The sequence below is a fragment of the Protomyctophum parallelum genome (assembly GCF_964188405.1).
Source record: "Protomyctophum parallelum genome assembly, chromosome: 22".
NCBI classification, from domain to species: Eukaryota; Metazoa; Chordata; class Actinopteri; order Myctophiformes; family Myctophidae; genus Protomyctophum; species Protomyctophum parallelum.
This window is the reverse complement of record NC_139714.1, coordinates 997,414-1,024,640: the sequence shown is the minus strand read 5'-3', so window position 1 is coordinate 1,024,640 and position 27,227 is coordinate 997,414. Positions and strand designations below refer to the sequence as shown.

Sequence of the window (27,227 nt, the reverse complement as noted above, 5' to 3'; positions counted from 1 at the left end):
TGGCCGGCGGCGAGTCCGAGACAGGTGATGCTGCTCAGCTGCTGCTGCTGGGACTAGCATAGCACTGATGCTAATGCTAACGTCGTCACAAAGGGGGGGGGGGGGGGGGGGGGGGGGGGTGTGCGGGTTATTATACCGTAGTCACATTTCTACGGAGCCCCTAAGGGGACATTTCTAGGTAGATTATTTAAGAGATGGTGGTTTATGTTTTCTGGTATGGAAAAACATTTTAGATGTTGGCAGGAAAAAAACAAGGCTATAACATTTTTCTTTTAGGAGATGGAAATGTTTTGAAAGGGGAAAGATATTTTTTTTGGAGGGGATGACAATTTTCGAGGGGGTGACAAAAATAAATCAAGGCTGTGACTATTTTTTTTTAGGAGATGAAAATGTTTTTAAAGTGGAAAGACTTTTTCAAAGTCGTGCGCACGACTTTGAACTCGTGCGCACGACTTTGAAGTAAACAGAAGCACATGGCTACCTGTCAACAGAAGCACATGGCTACTTGACCCCCAGCGACCCCCAAATGGTAACTCTGTCATTCCTCTACCGTTTTGGACGGGGGTGGGCTCATTTGAATCGTGTCGCCCCCCTGGGGGCGTCTTTGGGGGTCTCAAGGTTCGGGGACCCCCAGGGACCCCCAGGGACCCCCAAATGGTAACTCTGTCATTTCTCTACCGTTTTGGACGGGGGTGGGCTCATTTGAATCGTGTCGCCCCCCCGGGGGCGTCTCTGGGGGTCTCAAGGTTCGGGGACCCCCAGGGACCCCCAGGGACCCCCAAATGGTAACTCTGTCATTTCTCTACCGTTTTGGAAGGGGGTGGGCTCATTTGAATCGTGTCGCCCCCCGGGGGCGTCTCTGGGGGTCTCAAGGTTCGGGGACCCCCAGGGACCCCCAGGGACCCCCAAATGGTAACTCTGTCATTTCTCTACCGTTTTGGACGGGGGTGGGCTCATTTGAAATGTGTCGCCCCCCTGGGGGTGTCTTTGGGGGTCTCAAGGTTCGGGGACCCCCAGGGACCCCCAAATGGTAACTCTGTCATTTCTCTACCGTTTTGGAAGGGGGTGGGCTCATTTGAATCGTGTCGCCCCCCGGGGGCGTCTCTGGGGGTCTCAAGGTTCGGGGACCCCCAGGGACCCCCAGGGACCCCCAAATGGTAACTCTGTCATTTCTCTACCGTTTTGGACGGGGGTGGGCTCATTTGAAATGTGTCGCCCCCCTGGGGGTGTCTTTGGGGGTCTCAAGGTTCGGGGACCCCCAGGGACCCCCAAATGGTAACTCTGTCATTTCTCTACCGTTTTGGAAGGGGGTGGGCTCATTTGAATCGTGTCGCCCCCCGGGGGCGTCTCTGGGGGTCTCAAGGTTCGGGGACCCCCAGGGACCCCCAGGGACCCCCAAATGGTAACTCTGTCATTTCTCTACCGTTTTGGACGGGGGTGGGCTCATTTGAAATGTGTCGCCCCCCTGGGGGTGTCTTTGGGGGTCTCAAGGTTCGGGGACCCCCAGGGACCCCCAAATGGTAACTCTGTCATTTCTCTACCGTTTTGGACGGGGGTGGGCTCATTTGAATCGTGTCGCCCCCCCGGGGGCGTCTCTGGGGGTCTCAAGGTTCGGGGACCCCCAGGGACCCCCAGGGACCCCCAAATGGTAACTCAGTCATTTCTCTACCGTTTTGGACGGGGGTGGGCTCATTTGAATCGTGTCGCCCCCCAGGGGGCGTCTTTGGGGGTCTCAAGGTTCGGGGACCCCCAGGGACCCCCAAATGGTAACTCTGTCATTTCTCTACCGTTTTGGACGGGGGTGGGCTCATTTGAATTGTGTATCCCCCCTGGGGGATACAAGGTTTGGGGGCGTCTTTGGGGGTCCCTGGGGGTCCCCGAACCTTGAGACCCCCAAAGACGCCCCCAGGGGCGCGACACGATTCAAATGAGCCCACCCCCGTCCAAAACGGTAGAGAAATGACAGAGTTACCATTTAGGGGTCCCTGGGGGTCCCCGAACCTTGAGACCCCCAAAGACGCCCCCGGGGGGGCGACACATTTCAAATGAGCCCACCCCCATCCAAAACGGTAGAGAAATGACAGAGTTACCATTTAGGGGTCCCTGGGGGTCCCCGAACCTTGAGACCCCCAAAGACGCCCCCTGGGGGGCGACACGATTCAAATGAGCCCACCCCCCTCCAAAACGGTAGAGAAATGACAGAGTTACCATTTAGGGGTCCCTGGGGGTCCCCGAACCTTGAGACCCCCAAAGACGCCCCCAGGGGGGCGACACATTTCAAATGAGCCCACCCCCATCCAAAACGGTAGAGAAATGACAGAGTTACCATTTAGGGGTCCCTGGGGGTCCCCGAACCTTGAGACCCCCAAAGACGCCCCCAGGGGGGCGACACATTTCAAATGAGCCCACCCCCATCCAAAACGGTAGAGAAATGACAGAGTTACCATTTAGGGGTCCCTGGGGGTCCCCGAACCTTGAGACCCCCAAAGACGCCCCCAGGGGGGCGACACATTTCAAATGAGCCCACCCCCATCCAAAACGGTAGAGAAATGACAGAGTTACCATTTAGGGGTCCCTGGGGGTCCCCGAACCTTGAGACCCCCAAAGACGCCCCTGGGGGGGCGACACGATTCAAATGAGCCCACCCCCGTCCAAAACGGTAGAGAAATGACAGAGTTACCATTTGGGGGTCCCTGGGGGTCCCTGGGGGTCCCCGAACCTTGAGACCCCCAGAGACGCCCCCGGGGGGGCGACACGATTCAAATGAGCCCACCCCCGTCCAAAACGGTAGAGAAATGACAGAGTTACCATTTGGGGGTCCCTGGGGGTCCCTGGGGGTCCCTGGGGGTCCCCGAACCTTGAGACCCCCAGAGACGCCCCCGGGGGGGCGACACGATTCAAATGAGCCCACCCCCGTCCAAAACGGTAGAGAAATGACAGAGTTACCATTTGGGGGTCCCTGGGGGTCCCCGAACCTTGAGACCCCCAAAGACACCCCCAGGGGGGCGACACATTTCAAATGAGCCCACCCCCGTCCAAAACGGTAGAGAAATGACAGAGTTACCATTTGGGGGTCCCTGGGGGTCCCCGAACCTTGAGACCCCCAGAGACGCCCCCGGGGGGCGACACGATTCAAATGAGCCCACCCCCTTCCAAAACGGTAGAGAAATGACAGAGTTACCATTTGGGGGTCCCTGGGGGTCCCTGGGGGTCCCCGAACCTTGAGACCCCCAGAGACGCCCCCGGGGGGGCGACACGATTCAAATGAGCCCACCCCCGTCCAAAACGGTAGAGAAATGACAGAGTTACCATTTGGGGGTCCCTTGGGGTCCCTGGGGGTCCCCGAACCTTGAGACCCCCAAAGACGCCCCCAGGGGGGCGACACGATTCAAATGAGCCCACCCCCGTCCAAAACGGTAGAGGAATGACAGAGTTACCATTTGGGGGTCGCTGGGGGTCAAGTAGCCATGTGCTTCTGTTGACAGGTAGCCATGTGCTTCTGTTTACTTCAAAGTCGTGCGCACGAGTTCAAAGTCGTGCGCACGACTTTGAAAAAGTCTTTCCACTTTAAAAACATTTTCATCTCCTAAAAAAAAATAGTCACAGCCTTGATTTATTTTTGTCACCCCCTCGAAAATTGTCATCCCCTCCAAAAAAAATATCTTTCCCCTTTCAAAACATTTCCATCTCCTAAAAGAAAAATGTTATAGCCTTGTTTTTTTCCTGCCAACATCTAAAATGTTTTTCCATACCAGAAAACATAAACCACCATCTCTTAAATAATCTACCTAGAAATGTCCCCTTAGGGGCTCCGTACATTTCAGCCTCAATTAAGTAACAACCTATCTACTGCAGCTGTGCGTGTGCCTTTGATGTTTGTTCTCTGCTCTCTCTCTCTCAGCTGCTCTGTCTGTCTGTGATTGATTGATTGATTGAAATATTTATTAACAGTTTGTAGAATTTACAGTACATTTTAAGCACAAACTCAATACAAAGACTGTCAACTGTGAGTGGACGACCCAATTAAGCATTACACTTGTTTACAACAGGGTCCACATTGTTCAATTCATCAAAACATTTAAAGACATACAACCATTTAGAGACATACAAATAGACATTTCTATGTAGTGATGTTTCTGGATAGCGGCGCTGTCGTGCGTAAAGGAGTCAGATGAGGCGACCCTCAATGAACCAGACAAAGTTTCAATCCCAGTGTTGTATCGCAGTTTTATTGACACAAACACGGCTCAATGAACAAGGCGACGTGAGGACAACGGCCCACGACAAAAATGGGGACACACACGACAAAGTCCACTCGAATCAACTTGTATCTGTCTGTCACACCGTATAGACAAAAACGTATTGCATTTATACTACAGAAACTTAGAAAGTCAAAAAGTCCCTCCTCACATCAAGGAGGTGGGACTTCAAGTGTCCTTGCTTTCCCTGACCAATCAGTGACTAGGGCTATTCTGAGTGACACTCAGACATCTTGATGAGAACTGTTTAACACATTTAAACAGGTAACTATAAGAATGAAATGTATGTACCATATCAAATATACAGGACATTGATTACCATGTAATGAAATAATTAGATATAATTGTATTCTTAGTTCTAGATGCATATTTGGCAAGGATATGTTGTTATTCATGACAGACAAACAGAGTATAGAGACTCAGAGATGAGTCTAGCAGCTGACACCAACCTGCAGTAGATAAGAGTTCACACAGACCCTGGGGGATTTAATTACACCCCTAAAATGAAGCCCTATTATCTCAGGTGGCTCCATAAATAACTCTCCTATCTTCGAGGAATCACTGTTTGAGCAAACTGACTGAAATAACCACATGCAGTATAGTAACAGCTGTCTTCTGAGCTCAGCTGACTAGCTGTCCCGGTGAACTGTAAGCTGAAGTGTTATGAGGTGTACAATTATTACATGTATTAAGGCATATGCTTATGGAAATATACATCAGTAGCTAAAGAACAGAACAGGAATTCATCATATGGGAAGCAAAAAAGGGAAAATATACAAGCACTGGGAAAATATACAATATACAGTGAGGGAAATGGGGTGGGGGGTGGGGGGATTCAGATTTTACAGAGGCCAGTTTCGAATTGCAGCCATCCGTAGGTGCCCTTTGAGAGCGGTTTTGAAGGAGTCAAGGGATTCACATGTCTTAATGACTGTTGGTAGGGCGTTCCACATTTTGGTGTCTCTGTCTGTGTCCCACTAATTGACTGGCTGAAGATAAGAAGTTGAACTGTTTGTCAGAGAAGTAACAGAAGTAGCACACACTGTATCCCCAAACAATAAGGATAGTTTCTGGTTTAGCTTTACGCGCGGGACGCATGCATGTCTCCGTCTCCGGTCAGCTATCAGAGTAGTGTCAGCACGGGTTGTTTTATTTATTGACGAATGTGCCGAACTGCTGCTGGCTGCTAATGGTAAAGACTGTCTATAGTCTGTCTTTATTGTCTTCTATTGTGTTCTGAAGGTCGGGCTGCTGTGTGTGCGCCACTGTAGTGTTGTTGACGTTGTTTTGTATTCTTTATGGCGGGCCGGGCAGCTGTGCACGGCCGTGTGCCAATTATGCCCCCTCTCACTCTGTTGTGTTCTCTTTTCTGGTCTCTGTGCCAGTGGTTGCAGGTAACTCCCAGGATCACAAGCACCTTGCCCGAGAACTTCCCGTGAAGCTCGTTCATCTGGGTGTAATCCCTGGTGGTCGTACCTCAGAGAGACGCGACGTTCTCAATGGGTACAACTTCGCCCTGGAGGGAGGAGAAATTAAACGCCTCTCTGTTTACGAGATTGGCGGTTAGGTCGTGGAAATTAGCAGCCATTGTATTTTTTTGTGATTTATTCGCTGTCTTAAGGTGCGTAGCCTATAGTGTCTTTCCTCCTCGTTGAAGCTGATCTCCCTGTGAAGTGAAGTGATGGGTGAGTGTTCTGTCTCTCTACTGTACTTCAAGTTCACTGTCATCTGCTTTTGACAGTGTGGTAAAGGAGGAGGTATCAAGTGGGTGGTACAACCAGTGTTGCCAGAATTTGCTAAAGAAAGCATCCAGGTCTATGAAAACAAGGGCAAAAGAAAGGCACATGGATGGATGGATCACTTTCTCTATTTGACCAATCTGTGGGCTTGTAGAATGGGGGGGGGGGGGGATTTAGAATATATATATAAATCTGGTTTTGGGGTACAAAACATTTTCAGATGGGGGTCTGCACAGCACTACAGACAAATAGCCCAATTTGGGGGTGCCTTTGCTTATTATTACTTTAACAACATTTAAAACATTAGGAAGCAAGCCCAAATAAGCAAATGTATACACATGTAACTACAAATAAGCCCCCCTCCAAAATAAATCTACCAAATACCAATAATATTGTATTACAATACAGTACACACACTTCGGGCTTGTTTTTCTGTAAAGTTGCTTGTACTGAGTACAAGCAACTTTACAGAAAAACAAGCCCGAAGTCGCTTATAATATGGAGACATGGCAACCCGGTGTACACTTCAAGGAACGTCAACAACTGTGAATTAGAGAGCTGTTATAGCGCCACCAGGAGGACGCTTTTTTGCACAAAGCGGCCTCCTGGTGGCGCTATAACAGGCCGTTCTGGAAAGTTTGGGGCAGAGGTTCATGGTTGGCATCCAGGGAGTGTGTGTGCAAAATATGGCATCGACCGGGTTAACGGTGGCCGAGATTAGCTGTTCACGGACACACGGACACACACACACGCGGACGGACGGAGTGCAAAACATACTCTCCCCACATGCCTTCGGCCTGGTGGAGACAATAAAAACAAATAAAAACACCACATGCAGCAAATCAGTCAGGACAGGGTAGGAACGTGCATAGTAAAACTCAACTAAAAGCAAGAGTGAAGAGGTGAGTCTTGAGTTGAGATTTAAAAATGTCTACAGAGGGTGCGTGTCTGAGCTCGAATGGAAGTTTATTCCAGTAGTAACTAGTACTAGTAACTAGTAAATGATCTGTAATGTGTGGACTGTGGAAGCATGACGTCACACCAACATGTCACTTCATAGACCTTTGTATTGTGAGTCAGTGAGTGACGTCACTTCATAGACCTTTGTATTGTGAGTCAGTGAGTGACAAAGAAAATCTATTCTACAGATGTACTCAATCTGATGTCCACACACCAGGCCAGTAGGTGGCGCCATTGCACCATTCATTCACTTGGCTTCTAAGCATAGGACCGTCGCATCTGGATGATGTTACCGGCGCGGAGCAAAGTTTGTTGATAGATTTTACGTCACAAAGTAGATCAATACTTCACCAATAACTTCACGGATCAATCGAATTCAACAGGATAATTGATTGCGTCTGGTTTAAGAAGGTACGTGATTTGATTTGACGAGATGAGATCAGTATAGATTAGCCCCGCTTGGAACCCTACGTACAGTTTGTTTACACTACACCACGAGCTTCTGATAGCAAGCTATAGCTAGCTGTAGGTGCTGCTAACATTATAACTCTGGTAGCTTTGTTACTGCTCTTACTGCCGGAGCTAATGGACCAGAGCTAGCTGCTAAGCTTATAACTCATGGTTAGCTGCCTGCTAGCTTTGCCATCGGATACCTTATGACTCTATGGTGTTATAGCTAGCTGTGCTATCTAGTTAGCACCATAGAGTTCTAAGGTTAGCTGCTAGCTATATGCTATCGGCAGCTGCTAGTGTAGCAGAGTGGCTCTCAGAGCCTCAGCCTGGTGGCCTCAGAAGTCTTCTGTTCTCCGGGTTAAACCCTAAGGCTTAATGTCTCACTTCATCAGCTCTATTTATTTATTTGGAGAAGGGAGAATGCATGCGTTGTGTTCCAACTCCGTTTTCAGCAGCACCAATCAATGATAAAGCCGAGGAAATCAAAAACAATCCTCGGGAGCTATGGAAGTTACTAAACAACCAACTAGGCTGTGGTCGGAAACTAAAAACCAGGTTTACTAACATAAACATCAAATCGAATAACACCCTCATCACTGACAAACTCGATGTAGCCAACCACTTGAACATCTTCTTTACAAACATTGCAACAAAGCTGGTTAGCAAACTGCCCTCCCACTCTGGGCGTTTTGGTGTAGAGCACATCACAGCCTTCTACAAAAACCTTGGTGTTTGTAAAGATGATTTTAAAATGGCAATGGTAACAACCGAGGAGGTACTTAAAAAACTGAGTGCCCTCCAACCCCACAAGGCCACTGGCCATGACAATATTCCCTCCAAATTTCTCAGAGACTCAGCCTTTTCCATAGCTCCAGTCATCACCCACATAGTTAACCTCTCCATCAAACAGGGACAGGTCCCCCAAGATTTTAAACTGGCCAAAGTAACCCCCTTGTACAAAAAAGGGAGTAAATTAGAACCCGGCAACTACCGCCCTATTTCTATTCTAAGCTCCATCTCGAAAGTGATGGAAAAAATAGTCTATGAACAGGTTGAAAAGTATCTTGCCACTAATAAATTGCTGTACGAGTTCCAATCTGGTTTCAGAACATCCCACTCCACTGACACATGCCTCCTCTATTTGAGCGACCACATCAAACACGAAGTGGATGCTGGAAAATACTGCGGCATGGTCATGCTGGACCTCCAAAAGGCTTTTGACACCGTGAACCACTCCATACTGGTTAACAAGCTTAAAGCTATTAGTTTTGATAGCACATCAGTGAGCTGGATGCAATCCTACCTGGAGGGGAGAGAACAGATGGTGGAGGTGAACGGAACACTGTCCCCTCCCCTCCCAGTGAGCTGTGGCGTCCCACAAGGAAGCATACTAGGGCCTTTACTGTTCCTAATTTATGTTAACGACATGACTTCAGCTTGTGACTGCAACTTGTTCCTGTTCGCAGATGACTCAGCACTGCTGGTCTCGGACAGGAACAAACTGCAGGTTGAAAAGACCCTCAGCTCTGAACTCGGTAGAATCTGCACCTGGCTCGCTGATAACAAATTATCCTTACACCTGGGAAAAACTGAATCCATCCTCTTCGGATCAAATAGTAAACTCAGCAAGGCAGATGGCTTCTTGGTTAGAGTGGGTGACAATATTATCACACGAAAAGATCAAATTACCTACCTAGGTTCCATCCTGGAGGCCAATCTTTCCGGTGATAAAATGGCCACCAACGTAATCAAAAAAGTCAATCAAAGAACAAGATTCCTTTACAGGATCTCCTCACTGGTCAGCAAAAACACCTTGAAGACCTTAACAGGAGCCCTCGTACAAGGTTTCTTTGACTATGCATCCACCTCTTGGTACCACAGCACCTCAAAGGCCCTTAAAACAAGGCTCCAGACCTCCCAAAACAAACTGGTCAGGCTCCTACTTGGCCTCACCCCCCGAACCCACCTCACCCCTGCCCACTTTGACAGGCTGGGATGGCTTAGGGTCGACGACAGAGTACAGCATCTTGCAATGGGTCTGGTCCACAAGATTCGATACACCACCAAGATACCCATGTACCTGTCTAAATACTTCCTTAATGTAAACGAAGTCCCCCCCCCCCCCCCCCCCAATTTCCCTCACTGTATATTGTATCTTTTCCCTTTTTTGCTTCCCATATGATGAATTCCTGTTCTGTACTTTAGCTACATAGAAATGTCTATTTGTATGTCTCTAAATGTCTGTATGTCTTTAAATGTTTTGATGAATTGAACAATGTGGACCCTGTTGTGTGTAATGTGTAATGCTTAATTGGGTCGTCCACTCACAGTTGACAGTCTTTGTATTGAGTTTGTGCTTAAAATGTACTGTAAATTCTACAAACTGTTAATAAATATTTCAATCAATCAATCAATAAGCTTCATGTTGTGCAGCAGCACCCACTCGCCGCTTATCTCTGTTCCATAGCCCTAATGCTAGGGTAGAATTAGCATTAGGGCTATGGTTCAGAGCTACTCGCCGCTATGCCAAATCCAACAAATCACGATTTTGATAAAAATTTGATTAATCGTGCAGCATAGGGATGTTGAAAAAAGTTGAAAATCGACTCGACATGCCTCCCGCGACTCAAAACGTATGAGTCGAAAAATCGTTTTTATTTGTATTATTATTTTTTCAGTCAGTCAGTGCCGCTCGTCGCATGCAAGTTGACTTTGAGCAGAGCGCTGTGGACCCCATCGTCCAAGGGTGTGTGCGTGTGTGTGTGGTGGGGGGTGGTATCTTAGCAACACTGAATGATCAGTCCCATTGGTCGTGTGCTCGTATCATGAGCCAATGGCTGCAGCTCTGAGCTTCCCAGACCCAGCTCATCTACACATGCTGTAAAGTGCTGACAGCCACAGGTCTGCTCTGTTCTGAGCGGTGAGCGCTCTTCTCTTCTCGTGAAGAAAGCAGGACAGAGTTGTCAAATAAATCCCGCCGTCATTTATACTGTATTTATTATCCGACCCGACATTAAAATACGGAACAACGTGCGTCCCGTATCAGTTCATTACTCGTGACAGGCTGCAGACACTTGAGAGTTGGGACTAGCGGCTAGCCGATAGCGCCGCTGCTCCTTCAGTTTCGTTGTTTACAAAATAAAGTTTATTTTTTATTATTGGGATTTGATCATTGATGCAAATTCTAAACATATTGATGCAGCTGCAGAAGTTGTGTTGCTTAAAGGAATGCATAGTTGCGTTCTCCTCAACTGCTGCGCAGCAACAACAAAAATATAAAAATAATTAAGAAAAAAAGGAAAAAAGTCGTTCGACACGTCGATTTTTGGCCTCGATTCGTCGATTGGCCAAATATGAGTCGTTTGGCATCCCTAGTGCAGCCCTATAATTCAGTTGTAAAATGTCTCCTCTGACACAATTGTTTTCTTGACAGGCAGAGAGAGAGAGGGGGGAGGGAGGACTCTGTGATTGACTCAACATAAAGTAATATTTTATTATCTACTAACATAGCCGCCCGTGCCTCAGTCGTTCCCACAGAAAAAACACATTGATTTTTTCTTTTTGCCTTTTCCAAGTATCACCGGTGCGACCTCGTTACATTTTAAGTAGCACCTTAATACATTAGGTGCCATATACAAACCTATTAAGTCACTCACTGGAGCCCTGATTCTATATAAGGCTATGTCTCCAGAAAATGCTATCAAAACTAGATAATCTGAGCCTTTGCGTACACCTGTAAGGTCGTTGAGGCTAGGGCAAGTGCTACAGGCTATGATGGAGTCTGAAGAGGTGGGTTTTCAGCCTAGGGCGGAAGATTGGGAGTGAGTCTGCAGCTCTGATTGCAATGGGAAGGAAGTGAATTTCACAGTTTGGGATGTGTGGTGTGTTATCCCGTAATTTTCCTGAGTTATACCGTCATTTTTTTAAATATCTTTTTAATGCAGGGACATACAGGAGGCTGACATGAAATGGAGAGAGAGATGGGGGGGTGACATGCAGTAAAGGCTGTCGGGATTGGGAGTCGAACCCGCGGCACACTGCCAGACTGGATTACCAGCCAAGGTGCCTGGACCGCTGAACCACGGCCCAGGCCTGTACTGGCGTTTTTAGTGAATGTTCTTCCAGCTTCCCTGCGTTGCTGATCTGAGCACCCGGGAGGGTTTGTAGAGTTCAATCAGACTTGCAATATATGGGGGTGCCATACCTTTGGTTGCTTTGAATGCCAGCATCAGAGCCAATGGAGGGAGTGGGGGAGGGGCAGCGACCGGGAGCCAATGGAGGGAGTGGAGAAGGGGGAGGGGCAGCGACCGGGAGCCAATGGAGGGAGTGGAGAAGGGGGGAGACATGTGAGAACTTTGCCTGGTTGAAGACCAAGCGAGCTGCGGCATTTTAGATTAATTGGAGAGGCTTAAGTGAGCATGCCGGTAGGCCAGTAAGGAGGGAGTTACAATAGTCATGTTTTGACATTCAGTTGTTGTTTTTTTGTCACTGTGTTTTCCACAGACCACAGGGAGAGATTACGTTATCAGGAGATGGACTCACATTCATCCACATCAGAGGATCAGCGACAGATGGACCAGAGACATGGACCGCTTGATACAAGACTCAACCCTGTAGTGAAGTTGTACAGGATCGGTATGTAGATATGTTTTTTCCTACTCCCCAATTTAATTATGTTGACACTGCTTATTGCATCCTACTGACTCTGGTACCAGTGAGGAGCCCCCACCGGGAGGACGTAGAGGCTTCGTCCTACTGACTCTGGTACCAGTGAGGAGCCCCCACCGGGAGGGCTCCTCGCGGTAGGGCTTCGTAGAGGCTTCGTCCTACTCCTCCCACCCAACACTCCCTGCTGACGGTGCCGCCCCAGCCTGTAGGATTCCTTCCAGTCCCAGTGATGCAAACAGCCTGCATCCTGCATCCTTAGACTCACTGCATTCAGAACAAACAGCCTGCATCCTGCATCCTTAGACTCACTGCATTCAGAACAAACAGCCTGCATCCTTAGACTCACTGCATTCAGAACAAACACAATCATGTCACCCTCCGGGGGTCCTGGGATGCAATACTGTACTCAGTACTGTACTCTCTAACGTTGTTGAAGTAGGACTCATAAAATGTCCCTGGGACCACCCTTGTGTCCCGTGACCCTTTACATTGAAAAAGACTGTAGGATTACGTGGTAAATGGTGCATTTATATAGCGCCTTTATCCAAGGCCCTTTACATAGATTGTGCATCAATTCACACATTCATACACCGATGGCGGCGGAAACCATGCAAGGCACCAGCCAGCACATCAGGAGCAATTAGGGGTTCAGAGTCTTGCTCAAGGACACTTTGACTCTAACTCTGGGGGAGCCCACAGGGATAGAACCGGCAACCTTGTGGTCCCCATCCAGCCACTCTACCGCTGAGCCACTGCCGCCCCCTTGGGACGTGCAGTCCCAATTATCACCCTCCCCACCTGGCTTCCCTCCCGGGCCATGGGGGGCGTGTATAGCACAGCCCAGTCTTTGAAAAGACAAATATTAACAAATAAATACATTAAAATGTAATGCCTTTACAACCTCTGTTCCCTCTTTCATATTCAAACTTCATTTTCAACCCATGTCACATCAATCAAAGTCATTATTAAAGTCCTTATTCACGTCACAAAGTCCTCAGTATTAAAGTATTCATTGTATTCCTTCATTCCAGTCCAGTGTGTGGAGTCCAGTCTGCAGGTGAAGATCAGTTCTCCAGCCACGACTGGTTCTATTAAACAGGAACCTGAAGACCACCTTAAACAGGAACCTGAAGACCACCTTAAACAGGAACCTGAAGACCACCTTAAACAGGAACCTGAAGACCACCTTAAACAGGAACCTGAAGACGACCTTAAACAGGAACCTGAAGACCACCTTAAACAGGAACCTGAAGACCACCTTAAACAGGAACCTGAATTCCACCTTAAACAGGAACCTGAATTCCACCTTAAACGGGAACCTGAATTCCACCTTAAACAGGAACCTGAAGACCACCTTAAACAGGAACCTGAATTCCACCTTAAACAGGAACCTGAAGACCACCTGGATCTCAGTAAGTTTAAAGCACTTCATTTATTTTATTGGTGATAGTGTGTCGGTACTGAGGGTGTAAAGATGAACCGATATGAATCGGTTATCGACTTAAGCATTAAAGAAAACAAAGTATTCAGAATGTGACTATTGTAAAACAAATGTTGTTTGGTTGTAAAAGTATTTATGGGTTCAGAGAAGCTTTTCAGTTAATTCTACTTCAGTAACTAACCTGCTGCAGAAGACTCACTGATCTAACATTTACAAGTCATTACTTTCTAAATAATAATGACTACGTCTCATTCAGCTCGTCTCACATCTTCTATGAGAGCGCTGCAATGTAAACAAACAACGACCACACTATTTACAGCACAGAGCGCAGTCAGCGCACCGTCACATTTCAATGTTGGAACATGTGGACAGAGCGTAATCTGTTGATACTTCTTCCAGACACTACTCTGCACTGAGGTACAAGATTCAAACCTTTTATAGAGTCTCTTTGTATTATTTTTCCTAGACTTTCTGCACGTCCCTGTGTGTAAAGAGGAGGCTCCACCTGAAGAGGAGAGGAGCTCCAGTCTGGTCCAGGAGGAACCACAACCTCCACACATTAAAGAGGAACAGGAGGAGCTACTTCAAAGAGCAGAAGAGGCTGGTGGGTCAACGTTGACATTACTAGCAGTGAAAAGTGAAGATGATGAAGATGATGAAAACATAGAGACAGAGCCTGTAGCCGGCACCTCAACTGAACACATGAAAACACAAGCTGATGTAGAGGACTGTGGAACATCACAACCAACTAGTGATGAGCAGCTCCTCTCTTCACACTGTTCTGAATCTGACACTGAAGACAGTGATGAGTGGGAGGAGACTAGGGGAGACCAGTCAGCTTTAAACACACTGAAATCACAAAACACACAACATGTGGGAGGACAGCGCAAACTGTCCCAGGACCTGAAATCAACAAAACAACCTGAATCCATGAGGAGTCACACAGGGAAGAAACCTTTTAGTTGTACAGAGTGTGGCAAAATGTTTAATCGAAAGGGAACACTGAAAACACACATGGTGATTCATACAGGGAAGAAACCCTTTAGCTGTACAGAGTGTGGCACAAAGTTTAATTGCAAGGCTGGTCTAAAATCACACATGATGATTCATACAGGAGAAAAGCCCTTTTCGTGTACAGTATGTGGTAAAGGCTTTAATCAAACAGCTAATCTAAAATCACACATGAGGATTCATACAGGAGAAAAGCCCTTTTCGTGTACAGTATGTGGTAAAGGCTTTACTCACTCAGCTAATCTGAAATCACACGTGAGGACTCATACAGGAGAAAAGCCCTTTTCGTGTACAGTATGTGGTAAAGGCTTTACTCAAACGTGTGTTCTAAAAAAACACATGAGGATTCATACAGGAGAAAAGCCCTTTTCGTGTACAGTATGTGGTAAAGGCTTTAATCAAACAGCTACTCTAAAATCACACGTGAGGACTCATACAGGCGAAAAGCCCTTTTCGTGTACAGTATGTGGTAAAAGCTTTACTGGCACAGGTACTGTAAAATCACACATGAGGATTCATACAGGAGAAAAGCCCTTTTCGTGTACAGTATGTGGTAAAGGCTGTACTCGCTCAGCTAATCTAAAATCACACATGAGGACTCATACAGGAGAAAAGCCCTTTTCGTGTACAGTATGTGGTAAAGGCTTTACTCACACAAGTCATCTAAAATCACACATGATGACTCATACAGGCGAAAAGCCCTTTTCGTGTACAGTATGTGGTAAAGGCTTTAATCAAACAGGTAATCTAAAATCACACATGATGACTCATACAGGCGAAAACCCCTTTTCGTGTACAGTATGTGGTAAAGGCTTTACTCAAACAGGTCATCTAAAATCACACATGATGACTCATACAGGAGAAAACCCCTTTTCGTGTACAGTATGTGGTAAAGGCTTTACTCGCAAAGTTACTCTAAAATCACACTTGATGATTCATACAGGAGAAAGGCCCTTTTCGTGTACAGTATGTGGTAAAGCCTGTGTTTCCACAAGTCATCTAAAAACACACATGAGGACTCATACAGGCGAAAAGCCCTTTTCGTGTACAGTATGTGGTAAAGGCTTTACCCAAACAGGTAGTCTAAAAACACACATGATGACTCATACAGGCGAAAAGCCCTCTTCGTGTACAGTATGTGGTAAAGGCTTTACCCAAACAGGTCAACTAAAAACACACATGAGGACTCATACAGGAGAAAACCCCTTTTCCTGTACAGTATGTGGTAAAGGCTTTAATCACACAGGTAGTCTAAAAAGACACATGATGACTCATACAGGCGAAAAGCCCTTTTCGTGTACAGTATGTGGTAAAGGCTTTACTCAAACAGGTCATCTAAAAAGACACATGAGGACTCATACAGGAGAGAAGCCTTGACAATGAAGGGATTTTACGCCATAATGTGCCGTTTACGTCATATTGTCTCTTTATTTTATACCAGCCCTCTGATTTCATAGCAGTTGGTACGATTTTCTATGGCAGAAATGCGTTTTTGAAAATTCTCTGTTGTGACTGCGACAATAAAAGACATTCAGAGAAAGCTTGACATTTTTACTTCCAGGAAAAAAAATGAACTGAGTTGATACAATGTTTAGTTTTTGTGTTGGAAGCCATTTAAAAGAGCCTGCACTTCAGAATGTAGTGTTTCTAGAAGAAAACAAAAAGATATGGCTGTTTTAAGTTTCATTTTCCTTTTTTTCTACAGGGAGCCCATACCTATGACATATCTCATTTTAAAGGGAGAGTTGTCTAGTTCAATAATAAAAAAAGAAAAAGTTTCCCACATGTACCACTGTAGATATTTTGCCATCTATAAATATCATGGTCAGTTGTGACCAAACTGCACCAACCCAGATAAAACTGCCTACTGACCCCTACTGGAACAAGATAGAAACTTTTTTTTTTTCTTTTTCATGAAATTAGACATTCTAACGAAGATTTTGATATATAATATGTTTACATAGTCTTACCAGTACCCTAGTCTATTCATTCATGCATCTCAAAAACCTGTTATGAAGAAACACAGTTTCGATAAAAAACACATGCTATGACATTGTTTTGATGACTTTGATGACATTTGATGCCTACGATATGTATAAAAATATAGACTTGGATGTATACTGTATTATATATTTTTTTAAATGGGTTCTTACCATCCACCGTTACAGAGTAAATCACAGTTGAAACTCGCTTAGTCAGACCATAAACCTCAGAATAGTGTAAAGAAATGACATGTATCTCGGATTTGAAAAGTGCATTTTTATTTCTTCTGACTACCAACATAATAGCATTATAATAAATATTACAGAAAATAAATAGGCCTACATACAAAAGTTACCTCAGTGTCCCCAAACCAATTCAATTCAAAGGGCTTTATTCCACTGCAGTCCAGACTCCAGTTGTTCTTGACGGTGTGTGTGTGTGTGTAGGCCAAATAAAATAAAACCCTGCTCCCCCCCCCCCCCCCCCCCCGTGAAATGAATGAAATGAGGTTCAGTGTCCATCGTCGCAGCCGATCGTCTTCTTCCTCCTTCATCCATCTGAAAAAATACATTTAGCTGTAGTCAGTGCACGCTACTATTACATACATAGCCTACATGGTGTTTTTACCCGGCTGCTAGCGATCAAATGAGTTGTGTCTTTGTGAGTCGTAGCATGATGCTACAGATGCGTGCACAAGTAGTATTACGATAAAAGAATATGGCGATTGGCGACATTAGAACGTTACAACAGCCAACAGCCGTGGAACAGCAGTGGAATGTGGCGACGGCAATGATCAGAGATCATTGCCGTCGCCGCGACGCCATGATGATCAATTATTATCATTATTATTATTATTTTATCGTGATGTCACGATGACTAAGCCAGTTAGATCTATCTATTTATGGTTCTACAACATCCATCTGATATCAGCACTAGGTCGGCTCGATGTCATATTGGGTATTTTCGATTACAATAAAAAGAAATTACCTTATCATGACGGTGGGTGAATAAAGTAGAGTACACGTGTAATCCGATGGTGAAATATGTTGCAGCCGGACTCCAGAAGACCACTGGACAGCAGTGGACATGGAAGGACAATTAATACTAAAAAATACATTATATATATATATATATTTTGCTGAGATGCGATCGTGAGTTTCGTGACGATCGTCTGACTGAGAGTGATTCCTTTGTCCGGGCTTGCCTGCTTTCAGCCGCTGGGGAGCCATGTGTCATGGCGTCCAATAGGAAAAATACGTGTGCCACGTGACGCGACACGGGTTTTCTGGGTAATGTAGTTGATATCTTCGCTAAATATTCGGTAGACAGTTATATAAACGATAAATCTATACAGAATCATAAAAAAACATAAACGCGCCCAGAGGCGCGTGAAGCAGAGTGGCCCCAGGGCACAAACGCGCCTGGAGGCGCGCAAATCTGTCAGAGGGTTGTTTGTGTTTGCACCGTTTGTTTTACATCACCATTACATCACCTAATCGAGTCGAGGTAGACTTTAACTGAGGGGCAGCAATCTGCATTCAATGATTTTGCTCAAACCTTTCTCATTGGTCGATTTGCCTGTCTACTTCCTGATTGCTTAGTCATTTTGACCGGGGTTTCTTTTTCGACCAATGACAAAGCTTCTAGGAACATCTTTGAATGCAGATTGTGGCCCCTAGATGATGTCACAGAGACTGAAAGCCTTTTACTCATTGCTGGCTGTCTGAATACCAACAAATAACTGTAAAAAAGGTCATTACATTTTGACATATTGCTGCTTATAGCAGCTTTAAGTACGCCTACATGTACTCAATAATATTTTCATCTTTCAATACTTTTCATCATTGTACCTTTTATACCACTGCAAGTATTTGAAAACTTTATTTAATTGTTGTTATTACCGCTGTTTATGTTTGTTCTGTAACCTGACCTACGTCTGATTATTAGTTGTATTTTTTTCTTGTTCACTTGTTCATCTAGTGAGGAGTACAATATGTCATATTATTTGTGATTACCATTATACTGACACCTGTGGGTGCTAATCTGCATAACCACTAGAGGGCGATGCAAGCCAATTGCATCTCAGTGATGTCACAGACCAGCGGTGAATAAACAATGCATGTTACAAACAACAGAACGCGCACACTCTTATTGTTTTTGTAAAGTAAATGGATGTACTAGCCCTTTAACCCAATTTGGGTCTATCTACATATATCTACAAGCTCATAGCGCTGCACTCGAGCTTGTTGATCTGTTATTATCATAAGGGCTAAGGGCCGATTCATACTCCTATTTTACGCTGTTTCTGCCCTGTAGTGCCGAAATGATTTCGGCTCGTCAGAAATTTTCAGTAGCACCGAAGAGCCGACTTTAGGACGGCTCTTCGTCCTAAACATTCCTGTTCACACATTAAATGAGTGAAGCTTATGTAAAACATATTTATGAATATTATTGTTGTTTCTAATGAGAGACAATACATTGTTGTTAAATGTTTGTATGTTTTATAATTATGTTCCTATAAGAAAAAGTCCTTCTGCACACGTACAAAGGACGGGTGTTTCGGATAACTGGAACTGAGGTTGCATTCACACCAGAGAGCTTTGCTGCGATTAAAACGAATCCTGCTGAGCATTTTCAGAAAGTGCACTTCGTTTGGCAGGTGTGAAGGCTCATTCGAATCCTAATGCGTATCAAACAACCGCATTTTACTCCGAGCAAAACCGGGGTTTTCGCTTCGCTTCCAATCGCACTTGATTACGATTCGGCGCAGGTGTGAATGCAATCCGCAGTAAATAAAGGAAATGAAGCAAACAATGTGGCGGGTGAGGATCTGAACACAGTTGGAGACGGAGAAGGCATATTTTACGCAGCGCAAAGATGTCCCGTTACCGTGGATAGACGTGGTCGAATGAGGAGACTGAAGCCCTGATCGAAATGAGGACGAGTACATTAATCAATTTCTTAAGAAAACACATAAAAACACTGCAGTGTAGCCTATTATAGCCTACAGAATATTCTGTCTGTCTGTGCGTGCCGTAAACATGGAGTGCTGTGCTGTCACTGTGTGGGGACTGGGGAGTTATATCAGTGCGCTCAGCGCTGTGCCTCCATGCCCAAAAGAACAGTGTGTGGTGGCTGCGTGCGTAGAGAGAGAGGGGGGGGGGGTCCTAGATGGCACGACACATGCACGTTATGAGTGTAATTTTATCACCATAGATTTCACTATAGGCTAGTTTATGAATGGAACACATTGATAAAGGTCCCCCCTGCTGCGTTTCCAATTGCTGCGAATGACAGTGTGAAGGCAAACCGCAGCCAATTAAATATGCAAGAGTCCCAAATTCTCCGCCCATACGCATTGAGTCTACCGAAGTATTAGGTGAGAATGTGACCTGAGAAGTAGAGGAAAAAAGAATCCCGCACACTGTCTTCACTTGAGTTTAGATTTATTGAGCAACGTTTTGGATGTCAGACCTTCATCAGGCAGTTCTCTTAACCCTACAGCAAAAGCATACTCCTTTTTCAGTCCGGTCCATCATACATTTTCACGTATTGATTTATTTTTAGTAGATAATAAACTTCTGTCTTCGGTTCGAGGCTGTTCATATCATGCCATTGTTATTTCAGACCATAGCCCTGTGACGATGGATATCTCCCTTCTGGGGAAAACTGACTCCCGCGCTCCCTGGCGTTTTAACTCTCTCTTGCTTTCAGACGAGGGCTTTGTGCAGTTCTTGAATGATCAAATTGACTATATAATATAGTATATCAGAAAACCCAGAGGTGAAAAACCTCAAAATCACAACATCACATTAAGTAAGAATTCATCATTTAAACCTTTTGGGGCTATAGGGTGTTTGATTGATTGATTGAAATATTTATTAACAGTTTGTAGAATTTACAGTACATTTTAGCACAAACTCAATACAAAGACAGTCAACTGTGAGTGGACGACCCAATTAAGCATTACACTTGTTTACAACAGGGTCCACATTGTTCAATTCATCAAAACATTTAAAGACATACAAACATTTAGAGACATACAAATAGACATTTCTATGTAGCTAAAGAACAGAACAGAAATTCATCATATGGGAAGCAAAAAAGGGAAAAGATACAATATACAGTGAGGGAAAATGGGGGGGGGGGGATTCAGATTTTACAGAGGCCAGTTTCGAATTGCAGCCATCCGTAGGTGCCCTTTGAGAGCGGTTTTGAAGGAGTCAAGGGATTCACATGTCTTAATGACTGTTGGTAGAGCGTTCCACATTTTGGTGGCATAGGAGCGAAAAGAATTTAGTCCCTTGTTTGTGCCGAATCTGGGTTGTACATGGTTTGTTGCACTCCCTCTGGTGTTGTGGGTGTGGACTTCGTTTACATTAAGGAAGTATTTAGACAGGTACATGGGTATCTTGGTGGTGTATCGAATCTTGTGGACCAGACCCATTGCAAGATGCTGTACTCTGTCGTCGACCCTAAGCCATCCCAGCCTGTCAAAGTGGGCAGGGGTGAGGTGGGTTCGGGGGGTGAGGCCAAGTAGGAGCCTGACCAGTTTGTTTTGGGAGGTCTGGAGCCTTGTTTTAAGGGCCTTTGAGGTGCTGTGGTACCAAGAGGTGGATGCATAGTCAAAGAAACCTTGTACGAGGGCTCCTGTTAAGGTCTTCAAGGTGTTTTTGCTGACCAGTGAGGAGATCCTGTAAAGGAATCTTGTTCTTTGATTGACTTTTTTGATTACGTTGGTGGCCATTTTATCACCGGAAAGATTGGCCTCCAGGATGGAACCTAGGTAGGTAATTTGATCTTTTCGTGTGATAATATTGTCACCCACTCTAACCAAGAAGCCATCTGCCTTGCTGAGTTTACTATTTGATCCGAAGAGGATGGATTCAGTTTTTCCCAGGTGTAAGGATAGTTTGTTATCAGCGAGCCAGGTGCAGATTCTACCGAGTTCAGAGCTGAGGATCTTTTCAACCTGCAGTTTGTTCCTGTCCGAGACCAGCAGTGCTGAGTCATCTGCGAACAGGAACAAGTTGCAGTCACAAGCTGAAGTCATGTCGTTAACATAAATTAGGAACAGTAAAGGCCCTAGTATGCTTCCTTGTGGGACACCACAGCTCACTGGGAGGGGAGGGGACAGTGTTCCGTTCACCTCCACCATCTGTTCTCTCCCCTCCAGGTAGGATTGCATCCAGCTCACTGATGTGCTATCAAAACCAATAGCTTTAAGCTTGTTAACCAGTATGGAGTGGTTCACGGTGTCAAAAGCCTTTTGGAGGTCCAGCATGACCATGCCGCAGTATTTTCCAGCATCCACCTCGTGTTTGATGTGATCGCTCAAATAGAGGAGGCATGTGTCAGTGGAGTGGGATGTTCTGAAACCAGATTGGAACTCGTACAGCAATTTATTAGTGGCAAGATACTTTTCAACCTGTTCATAGACTATTTTTTCCATCACTTTCGAGATGGAGCTTAGAATAGAAATAGGGCGGTAGTTGCCGGGTTCTAATTTACTCCCTTTTTTGTACAAGGGGGTTACTTTGGCCAGTTTAAAATCTTGGGGGACCTGTCCCTGTTTGATGGAGAGGTTAACTATGTGGGTGATGACTGGAGCTATGGAAAAGGCTGAGTCTCTGAGAAATTTGGAGGGAATATTGTCATGGCCAGTGGCCTTGTGGGGTTGGAGGGCACTCAGTTTTTTAAGTACCTCCTCGGTTGTTACCATTGTCATTTTAAAATCATCTTTACAAACACCAAGGTTTTTGTAGAAGGCTTTGATGTGCTCTACACCAAAACGCCCAGAGTGGGAGGGCAGTTTGCTAACCAGCTTTGTTGCAATGTTTGTAAAGAAGATGTCGCAAGTCGCAAGTGAAGATCCAATATGCCTCACGTCTCTTAAGGAGAAGGTCATGGTTTCCACCTCTGCGTAGCTAGAGGAACCATCTCCATACCAACAAAGCGTAAGGTGGATATATCATGTTTCATGTCATTAAAATGAACAGCAACCGGGTATTCCCATGTCGTTTCTGCCAATAGCGCTTTTATGCTCGCTGATGCGTGTTTTAAGCTTCCTAGTGGTCTTGCCAATATATGACCAGCAGGGACAGCGTAGCATGGAGATCACATGGGTAGATGCACATGTGATTACACTTTTTATAGGGAAAGATTTGCCTGTTAGTGGGTGACAAAAAAACCTTTGGAACCATTTGGAATAGGGTTTGAGTGGGTTGCGCTGGTTTACTGCTGGTAAAGTTAGCTTGGACGAAGGATCTGTTATATTTCTCCCACGTTTGTTCACAAATAGCGGAGGGAATTGGAAGGTGCGTGAAATCGGATCAGATTGTAGTAAGTGCCTGTGTTTTTAAAAAACACACACACACACACACACACGCACACATTTGAATTATTTTATTTGGATCTGCATAAGAGGCGCAATACAATAGACCCAAACTCTGATCAGAATTAGGTTCAACATTATATGGTCCAACCAGATATAGCTGCTGCACATGCTTAACACACAGAGGGAAAAGAGGAAAAGAAAAAAGATAGCACATTGATGACATACCTACTATTACTTGACACTACTTAAGACAGGATGTTTTAAGCCACCTAGGGATAAATGAAACGTCTTCTTCAGATAGACAGACTGCATAATAGCCGAGACAGAACAGTATTTAGCCAAGTTTTTTGCATTTGTCTTTTGCAATCCACCCAATTGCAGACCCCTGAGCACAAGTTTATGGACATGGCCCAGACTTCCAAATACAAGGACAAATATAGCTGCAAGCAGCGATAAGGCGGGACCAAGGAGATAGAGAGAGAGAGAGGACAGAGAGTGTGGAGAGAGAGAGAGAGAGAGAGAGAGAGAGGGTGGAGACAAAGAGAGAGGGTGGAGACAAAGAGAGAGGGTGGAGACAGAGAGAGGACAGAGAGAGGACAGAGAGTGTGGAGACAGATAGAGGACAGAGAGAGGACAGAGAGTGTGGAGACAGAGAGAGGACAGAGAGAGGACAGAGAGTGTGGAGACAGAGAGAGGACAGAGAGTGTGGAGACAGAGAGAGGACAGAGAGTGTGGAGAGAGAGAGAGGACAGAGAGTGTGGAGACAGAGAGAGGACAGAGAGTGTGGAGAGAGAGAGAGAGGACAGAGAGTGTGGAGACAGAGAGAGGACAGAGAGTGTGGAGACAGAGAGAGGACAGAGAGAGGACAGAGAGTGTTGAGACAGAGAGAGGACAGAGAGTGTGGAGAGAGAGAGAGGACAGAGAGTGTGGAGAGAGAGAGGACAGAGAGTGTGGAGAGAGATAGAGGACAGAGAGTGGACAGAGAGTGTGGAGACAGTGAGAGGACAGAGAGAGGACAGAGAGTGTGGAGACAGTGAGAGGACAGAGAGAGGACAGAGTGTGTGGAGACAGAGAGAGGACAGAGAGAGGACAGAGAGTGTTGAGACAGAGAGAGGACAGAGAGTGTGGAGACAGAGAGAGGACAGAGAGTGTGGAGAGAGAGAGAGGACAGAGTGTGGAGAGAGAGAGAGGACAGAGAGTGTGGAGACATTGAGAGGACAAAGAGTGTGGAGAGAGAGAGAGACAGAGAGAGCGAGAGAGGGGGGGGGGTGGAGAGAGACAGAGAGAGAGATAGAGAGAGAGAAAGAGAGAGAGAGAGGGGGGTGGATTGACAGAGAGACAGAGAGAGAGAGAGAGAGAGAGACAGAGAGAGAGAGAGAGAGAGAGAGAGCAATATGCACAAATAAAAATCACGGGCTAAGTTGTCGCTACCCGGATTTGAACCAGTGACCCTGCGGTCCAGAGGTGAGAACTCTACCAACTGAGCTAAGCAGACACAGTCAATTTGTTCATTCTAAACAGTAACATCATACAGTATTAGTATAGGTATTAGATGCAGAAGAAGTTTCACAAAACAGCAATTTTCATTGGCTCATAAAAACTTCATTTTTTCACTTAAAAGGAATCTGTTACGATTATTTGTCCGTATAAGTCCAAAGTTCAAGTGTAGACGTTTTTGTGCATTTTGATCAAAGATCCTGGGAGAAGATACATTTTTTATGGTTTTCATATAATTCAAAATGGCGGGTAATCTAAAGGTCAGAGGTCAAAAGTCAGAATATGGAAGATGTTCGGCATTAGGAGACGTATATGTGTATCAAAGTTAAATTGCAGACGGTCAAACAGTTCATGAGCTATGTACGTTCAAAGTTTGTATCTTCAATTGAATGTTATAGCGCCACCCTTTGGCCAATGGTCATGGGCTTCGCATAGTCATCGTTTGGCATGGTCCTCTACCAGAATCCCGCGTTTCGTGAAAACCGACTGCACGGTTCAGCCAGAGCTGCTATTTCTGTTTCTTTTGAGGTGTAAAAGAAATACCTAATATAGCTGCAAGCAGCGATAAGGCGGGACCAAGGAGATAGAGAGAGAGAGACAGAGAGAGAGAGAGACAGAGGGGGAGAGAGAGACAGAGAGAGGGGGGGGTGGAGAGAGAGACAGAGAGAGAGGGGGGGTGGAGAGAGAGGAGAGAGAGAGGGGGGGTGGAGAGAGAGAGAAGACAGAATACACTTATTACACTATTACACTAATACACTAAATACACTTATTACACTATTAGACTTATTACACTATTACACTACTATTACACTATTACACTACTATTACACTTATTACACTATTACACTATTACACTACTATTACACTTATTACACTTATTACACTATTACACTACTATTACACTATTACACTATTAGACTTATTACACTATTAGACTTATTACACTATTACACTACTATTACACTATTACACTTATTACACTACTATTACAATTATATTACACTACTATTACACTATTACACTTATTACACTATTACACTACTATTACACTTATTACACTATTACAAATTTAGACTTAATACACAATTTACACTTATTACACTATTACACTACTATTACACTTATTACACTATTACAAATTTAGACTTAATACACAATTTCACCATTACACTATTGCACTACTATTACACTTATTACACTATTACACTACTATTACACTATTGCACTAAATACACTTATAACACTATTACAAATTTAGACTTAATACACTATTTCACTATTACACTATTGCACTACTATTACACTTATTACACTATTACACTATTAGACTTATTACTCTATTACAGTTACTAGTATCTCTATTAGAGAGAGAGAGAGACAGAGAGATAGAGATATAGAGATAGACAGAGAGAGAGAGAACAATATGCACAAATAATCACAGGCTGAGTTGTCACTACCTGGATTTGAACCAGTGACCCTGTGGTCCAAAGTCTACCGACTGAGCTAAGCAGACTCTGTCAGTTGACTCATTCTATACAGTAACATGCAGTATAGGTATTAGATGCAGAAGAAGTTTCACAAAACAGCAATTTTCATTGGCTCATAAAAACTTCATTTTTTCACTTAAAAGGAATCTGTTACGATTATTTGTCCGTATAAGTCCAAAGTTCAAGTGTAGACGTTTTTGTGCATTTTGATCAAAGATCCTGGGAGAAGATACATTTTTAATGGTTTTCATATAATTCAAAATGGCGGGTAATCAAAAGGTCAGAGGTCAAAAGTCAGAATATGGAAGTTGTTCGGCATTAGGAGATGCATATGTGTATCAAAGTTAAATTGCAGACGGTCAAACAGTTCATGAGCTATGTACGTTCAAAGTTTGTATTTTCAATTGAATGTTATAGCGCGAGTGTTGAGACAGAGAGAGGACAGAGAGAGGACAGAGAGTGTTGAGAGAGAGAGGACAGAGAGAGGACAGATAGTGTGGAGACAGAGAGGACAGAGAGAGGACAGATAGTGTGGAGACAGAGAGAGGACAGAGAGTGTGGAGACAGAGAGAGGACAGATAGTGTGGAGACAGAGAGGACAGAGAGAGGACAGATAGTGTGGAGACAGAGAGAGGACAGAGAGTGTGGAGACAGAGAGAGGACAGAGAGAGGACAGAGAGTGTGGAGACAGAGAGGACAGAGAGAGGACAGATAGTGTGGAGACAGAGAGAGGACAGAGAGTGTGGAGACAGAGAGGACAGAGAGAGGACAGAGAGTGTGGAGACAGAGAGAGAGGGTGGAGACAGAGAGAGAGAGTGGAGAGAGAGGGGGGTGGAGAGAGAGAGACAGAGAGAGGGGGGGTGGAGAGAGAGACAGAGAGAGGGGGGGTGGAGAGAGAGAGAGAAGACAGAATACACTTATTACACTATTACACCACTATTACACTATTACACTTATTACACTATTACACTATTACACTAATACACTAAATACACTTATTACACTATTACACTAAATAGACTTATTACACAATTACACTTATTACACTATTACATTATTACACTTATTACACTATTCCACTTATTGCACTATTGCACTACTTTTACACTATTACACTTATTACACTACTATACTATTACACTTATTACACTTTTACAAATTTAGACGTAATACACAATTTCACTATTACACTATTGCACTACTTTTACACTATTACACTTATTACACTATTACACTATTACACTAAATACACTTATTACACTATTACACCACTATTACACTATTACACTATTACACTTATTACACTATTACACTATTACACTAATACACTTATTACACTATTACACTACTATTACACTCAATAGACTTATTACACTATTACACTATTCCACT

The 27,227-nt window shown here is 44.8% G+C and overlaps 1 protein-coding gene and 1 long non-coding RNA gene across 2 annotated transcripts in view; both read left to right on the top strand.

Moving 5' to 3' along the window:
* Window positions 1–5,826, top strand: part of LOC310853551 (uncharacterized protein) — a gene marked incomplete at both ends in the record, with an annotated part of 61,528 nt that extends 55,702 nt beyond the window's left edge. The window contains one exon of the mRNA XM_083757931.1: window positions 5,645–5,826. Coding sequence (XP_083614057.1) covers window positions 5,645–5,826 — 182 coding nt within the window. The remainder of the gene's footprint in view (window positions 1–5,644) is intronic.
* Window positions 1–27,227, top strand: part of LOC310853603 — a 762,466-nt gene that overhangs the window by 289,278 nt on the left and 445,961 nt on the right. The window lies entirely within an intron of this gene.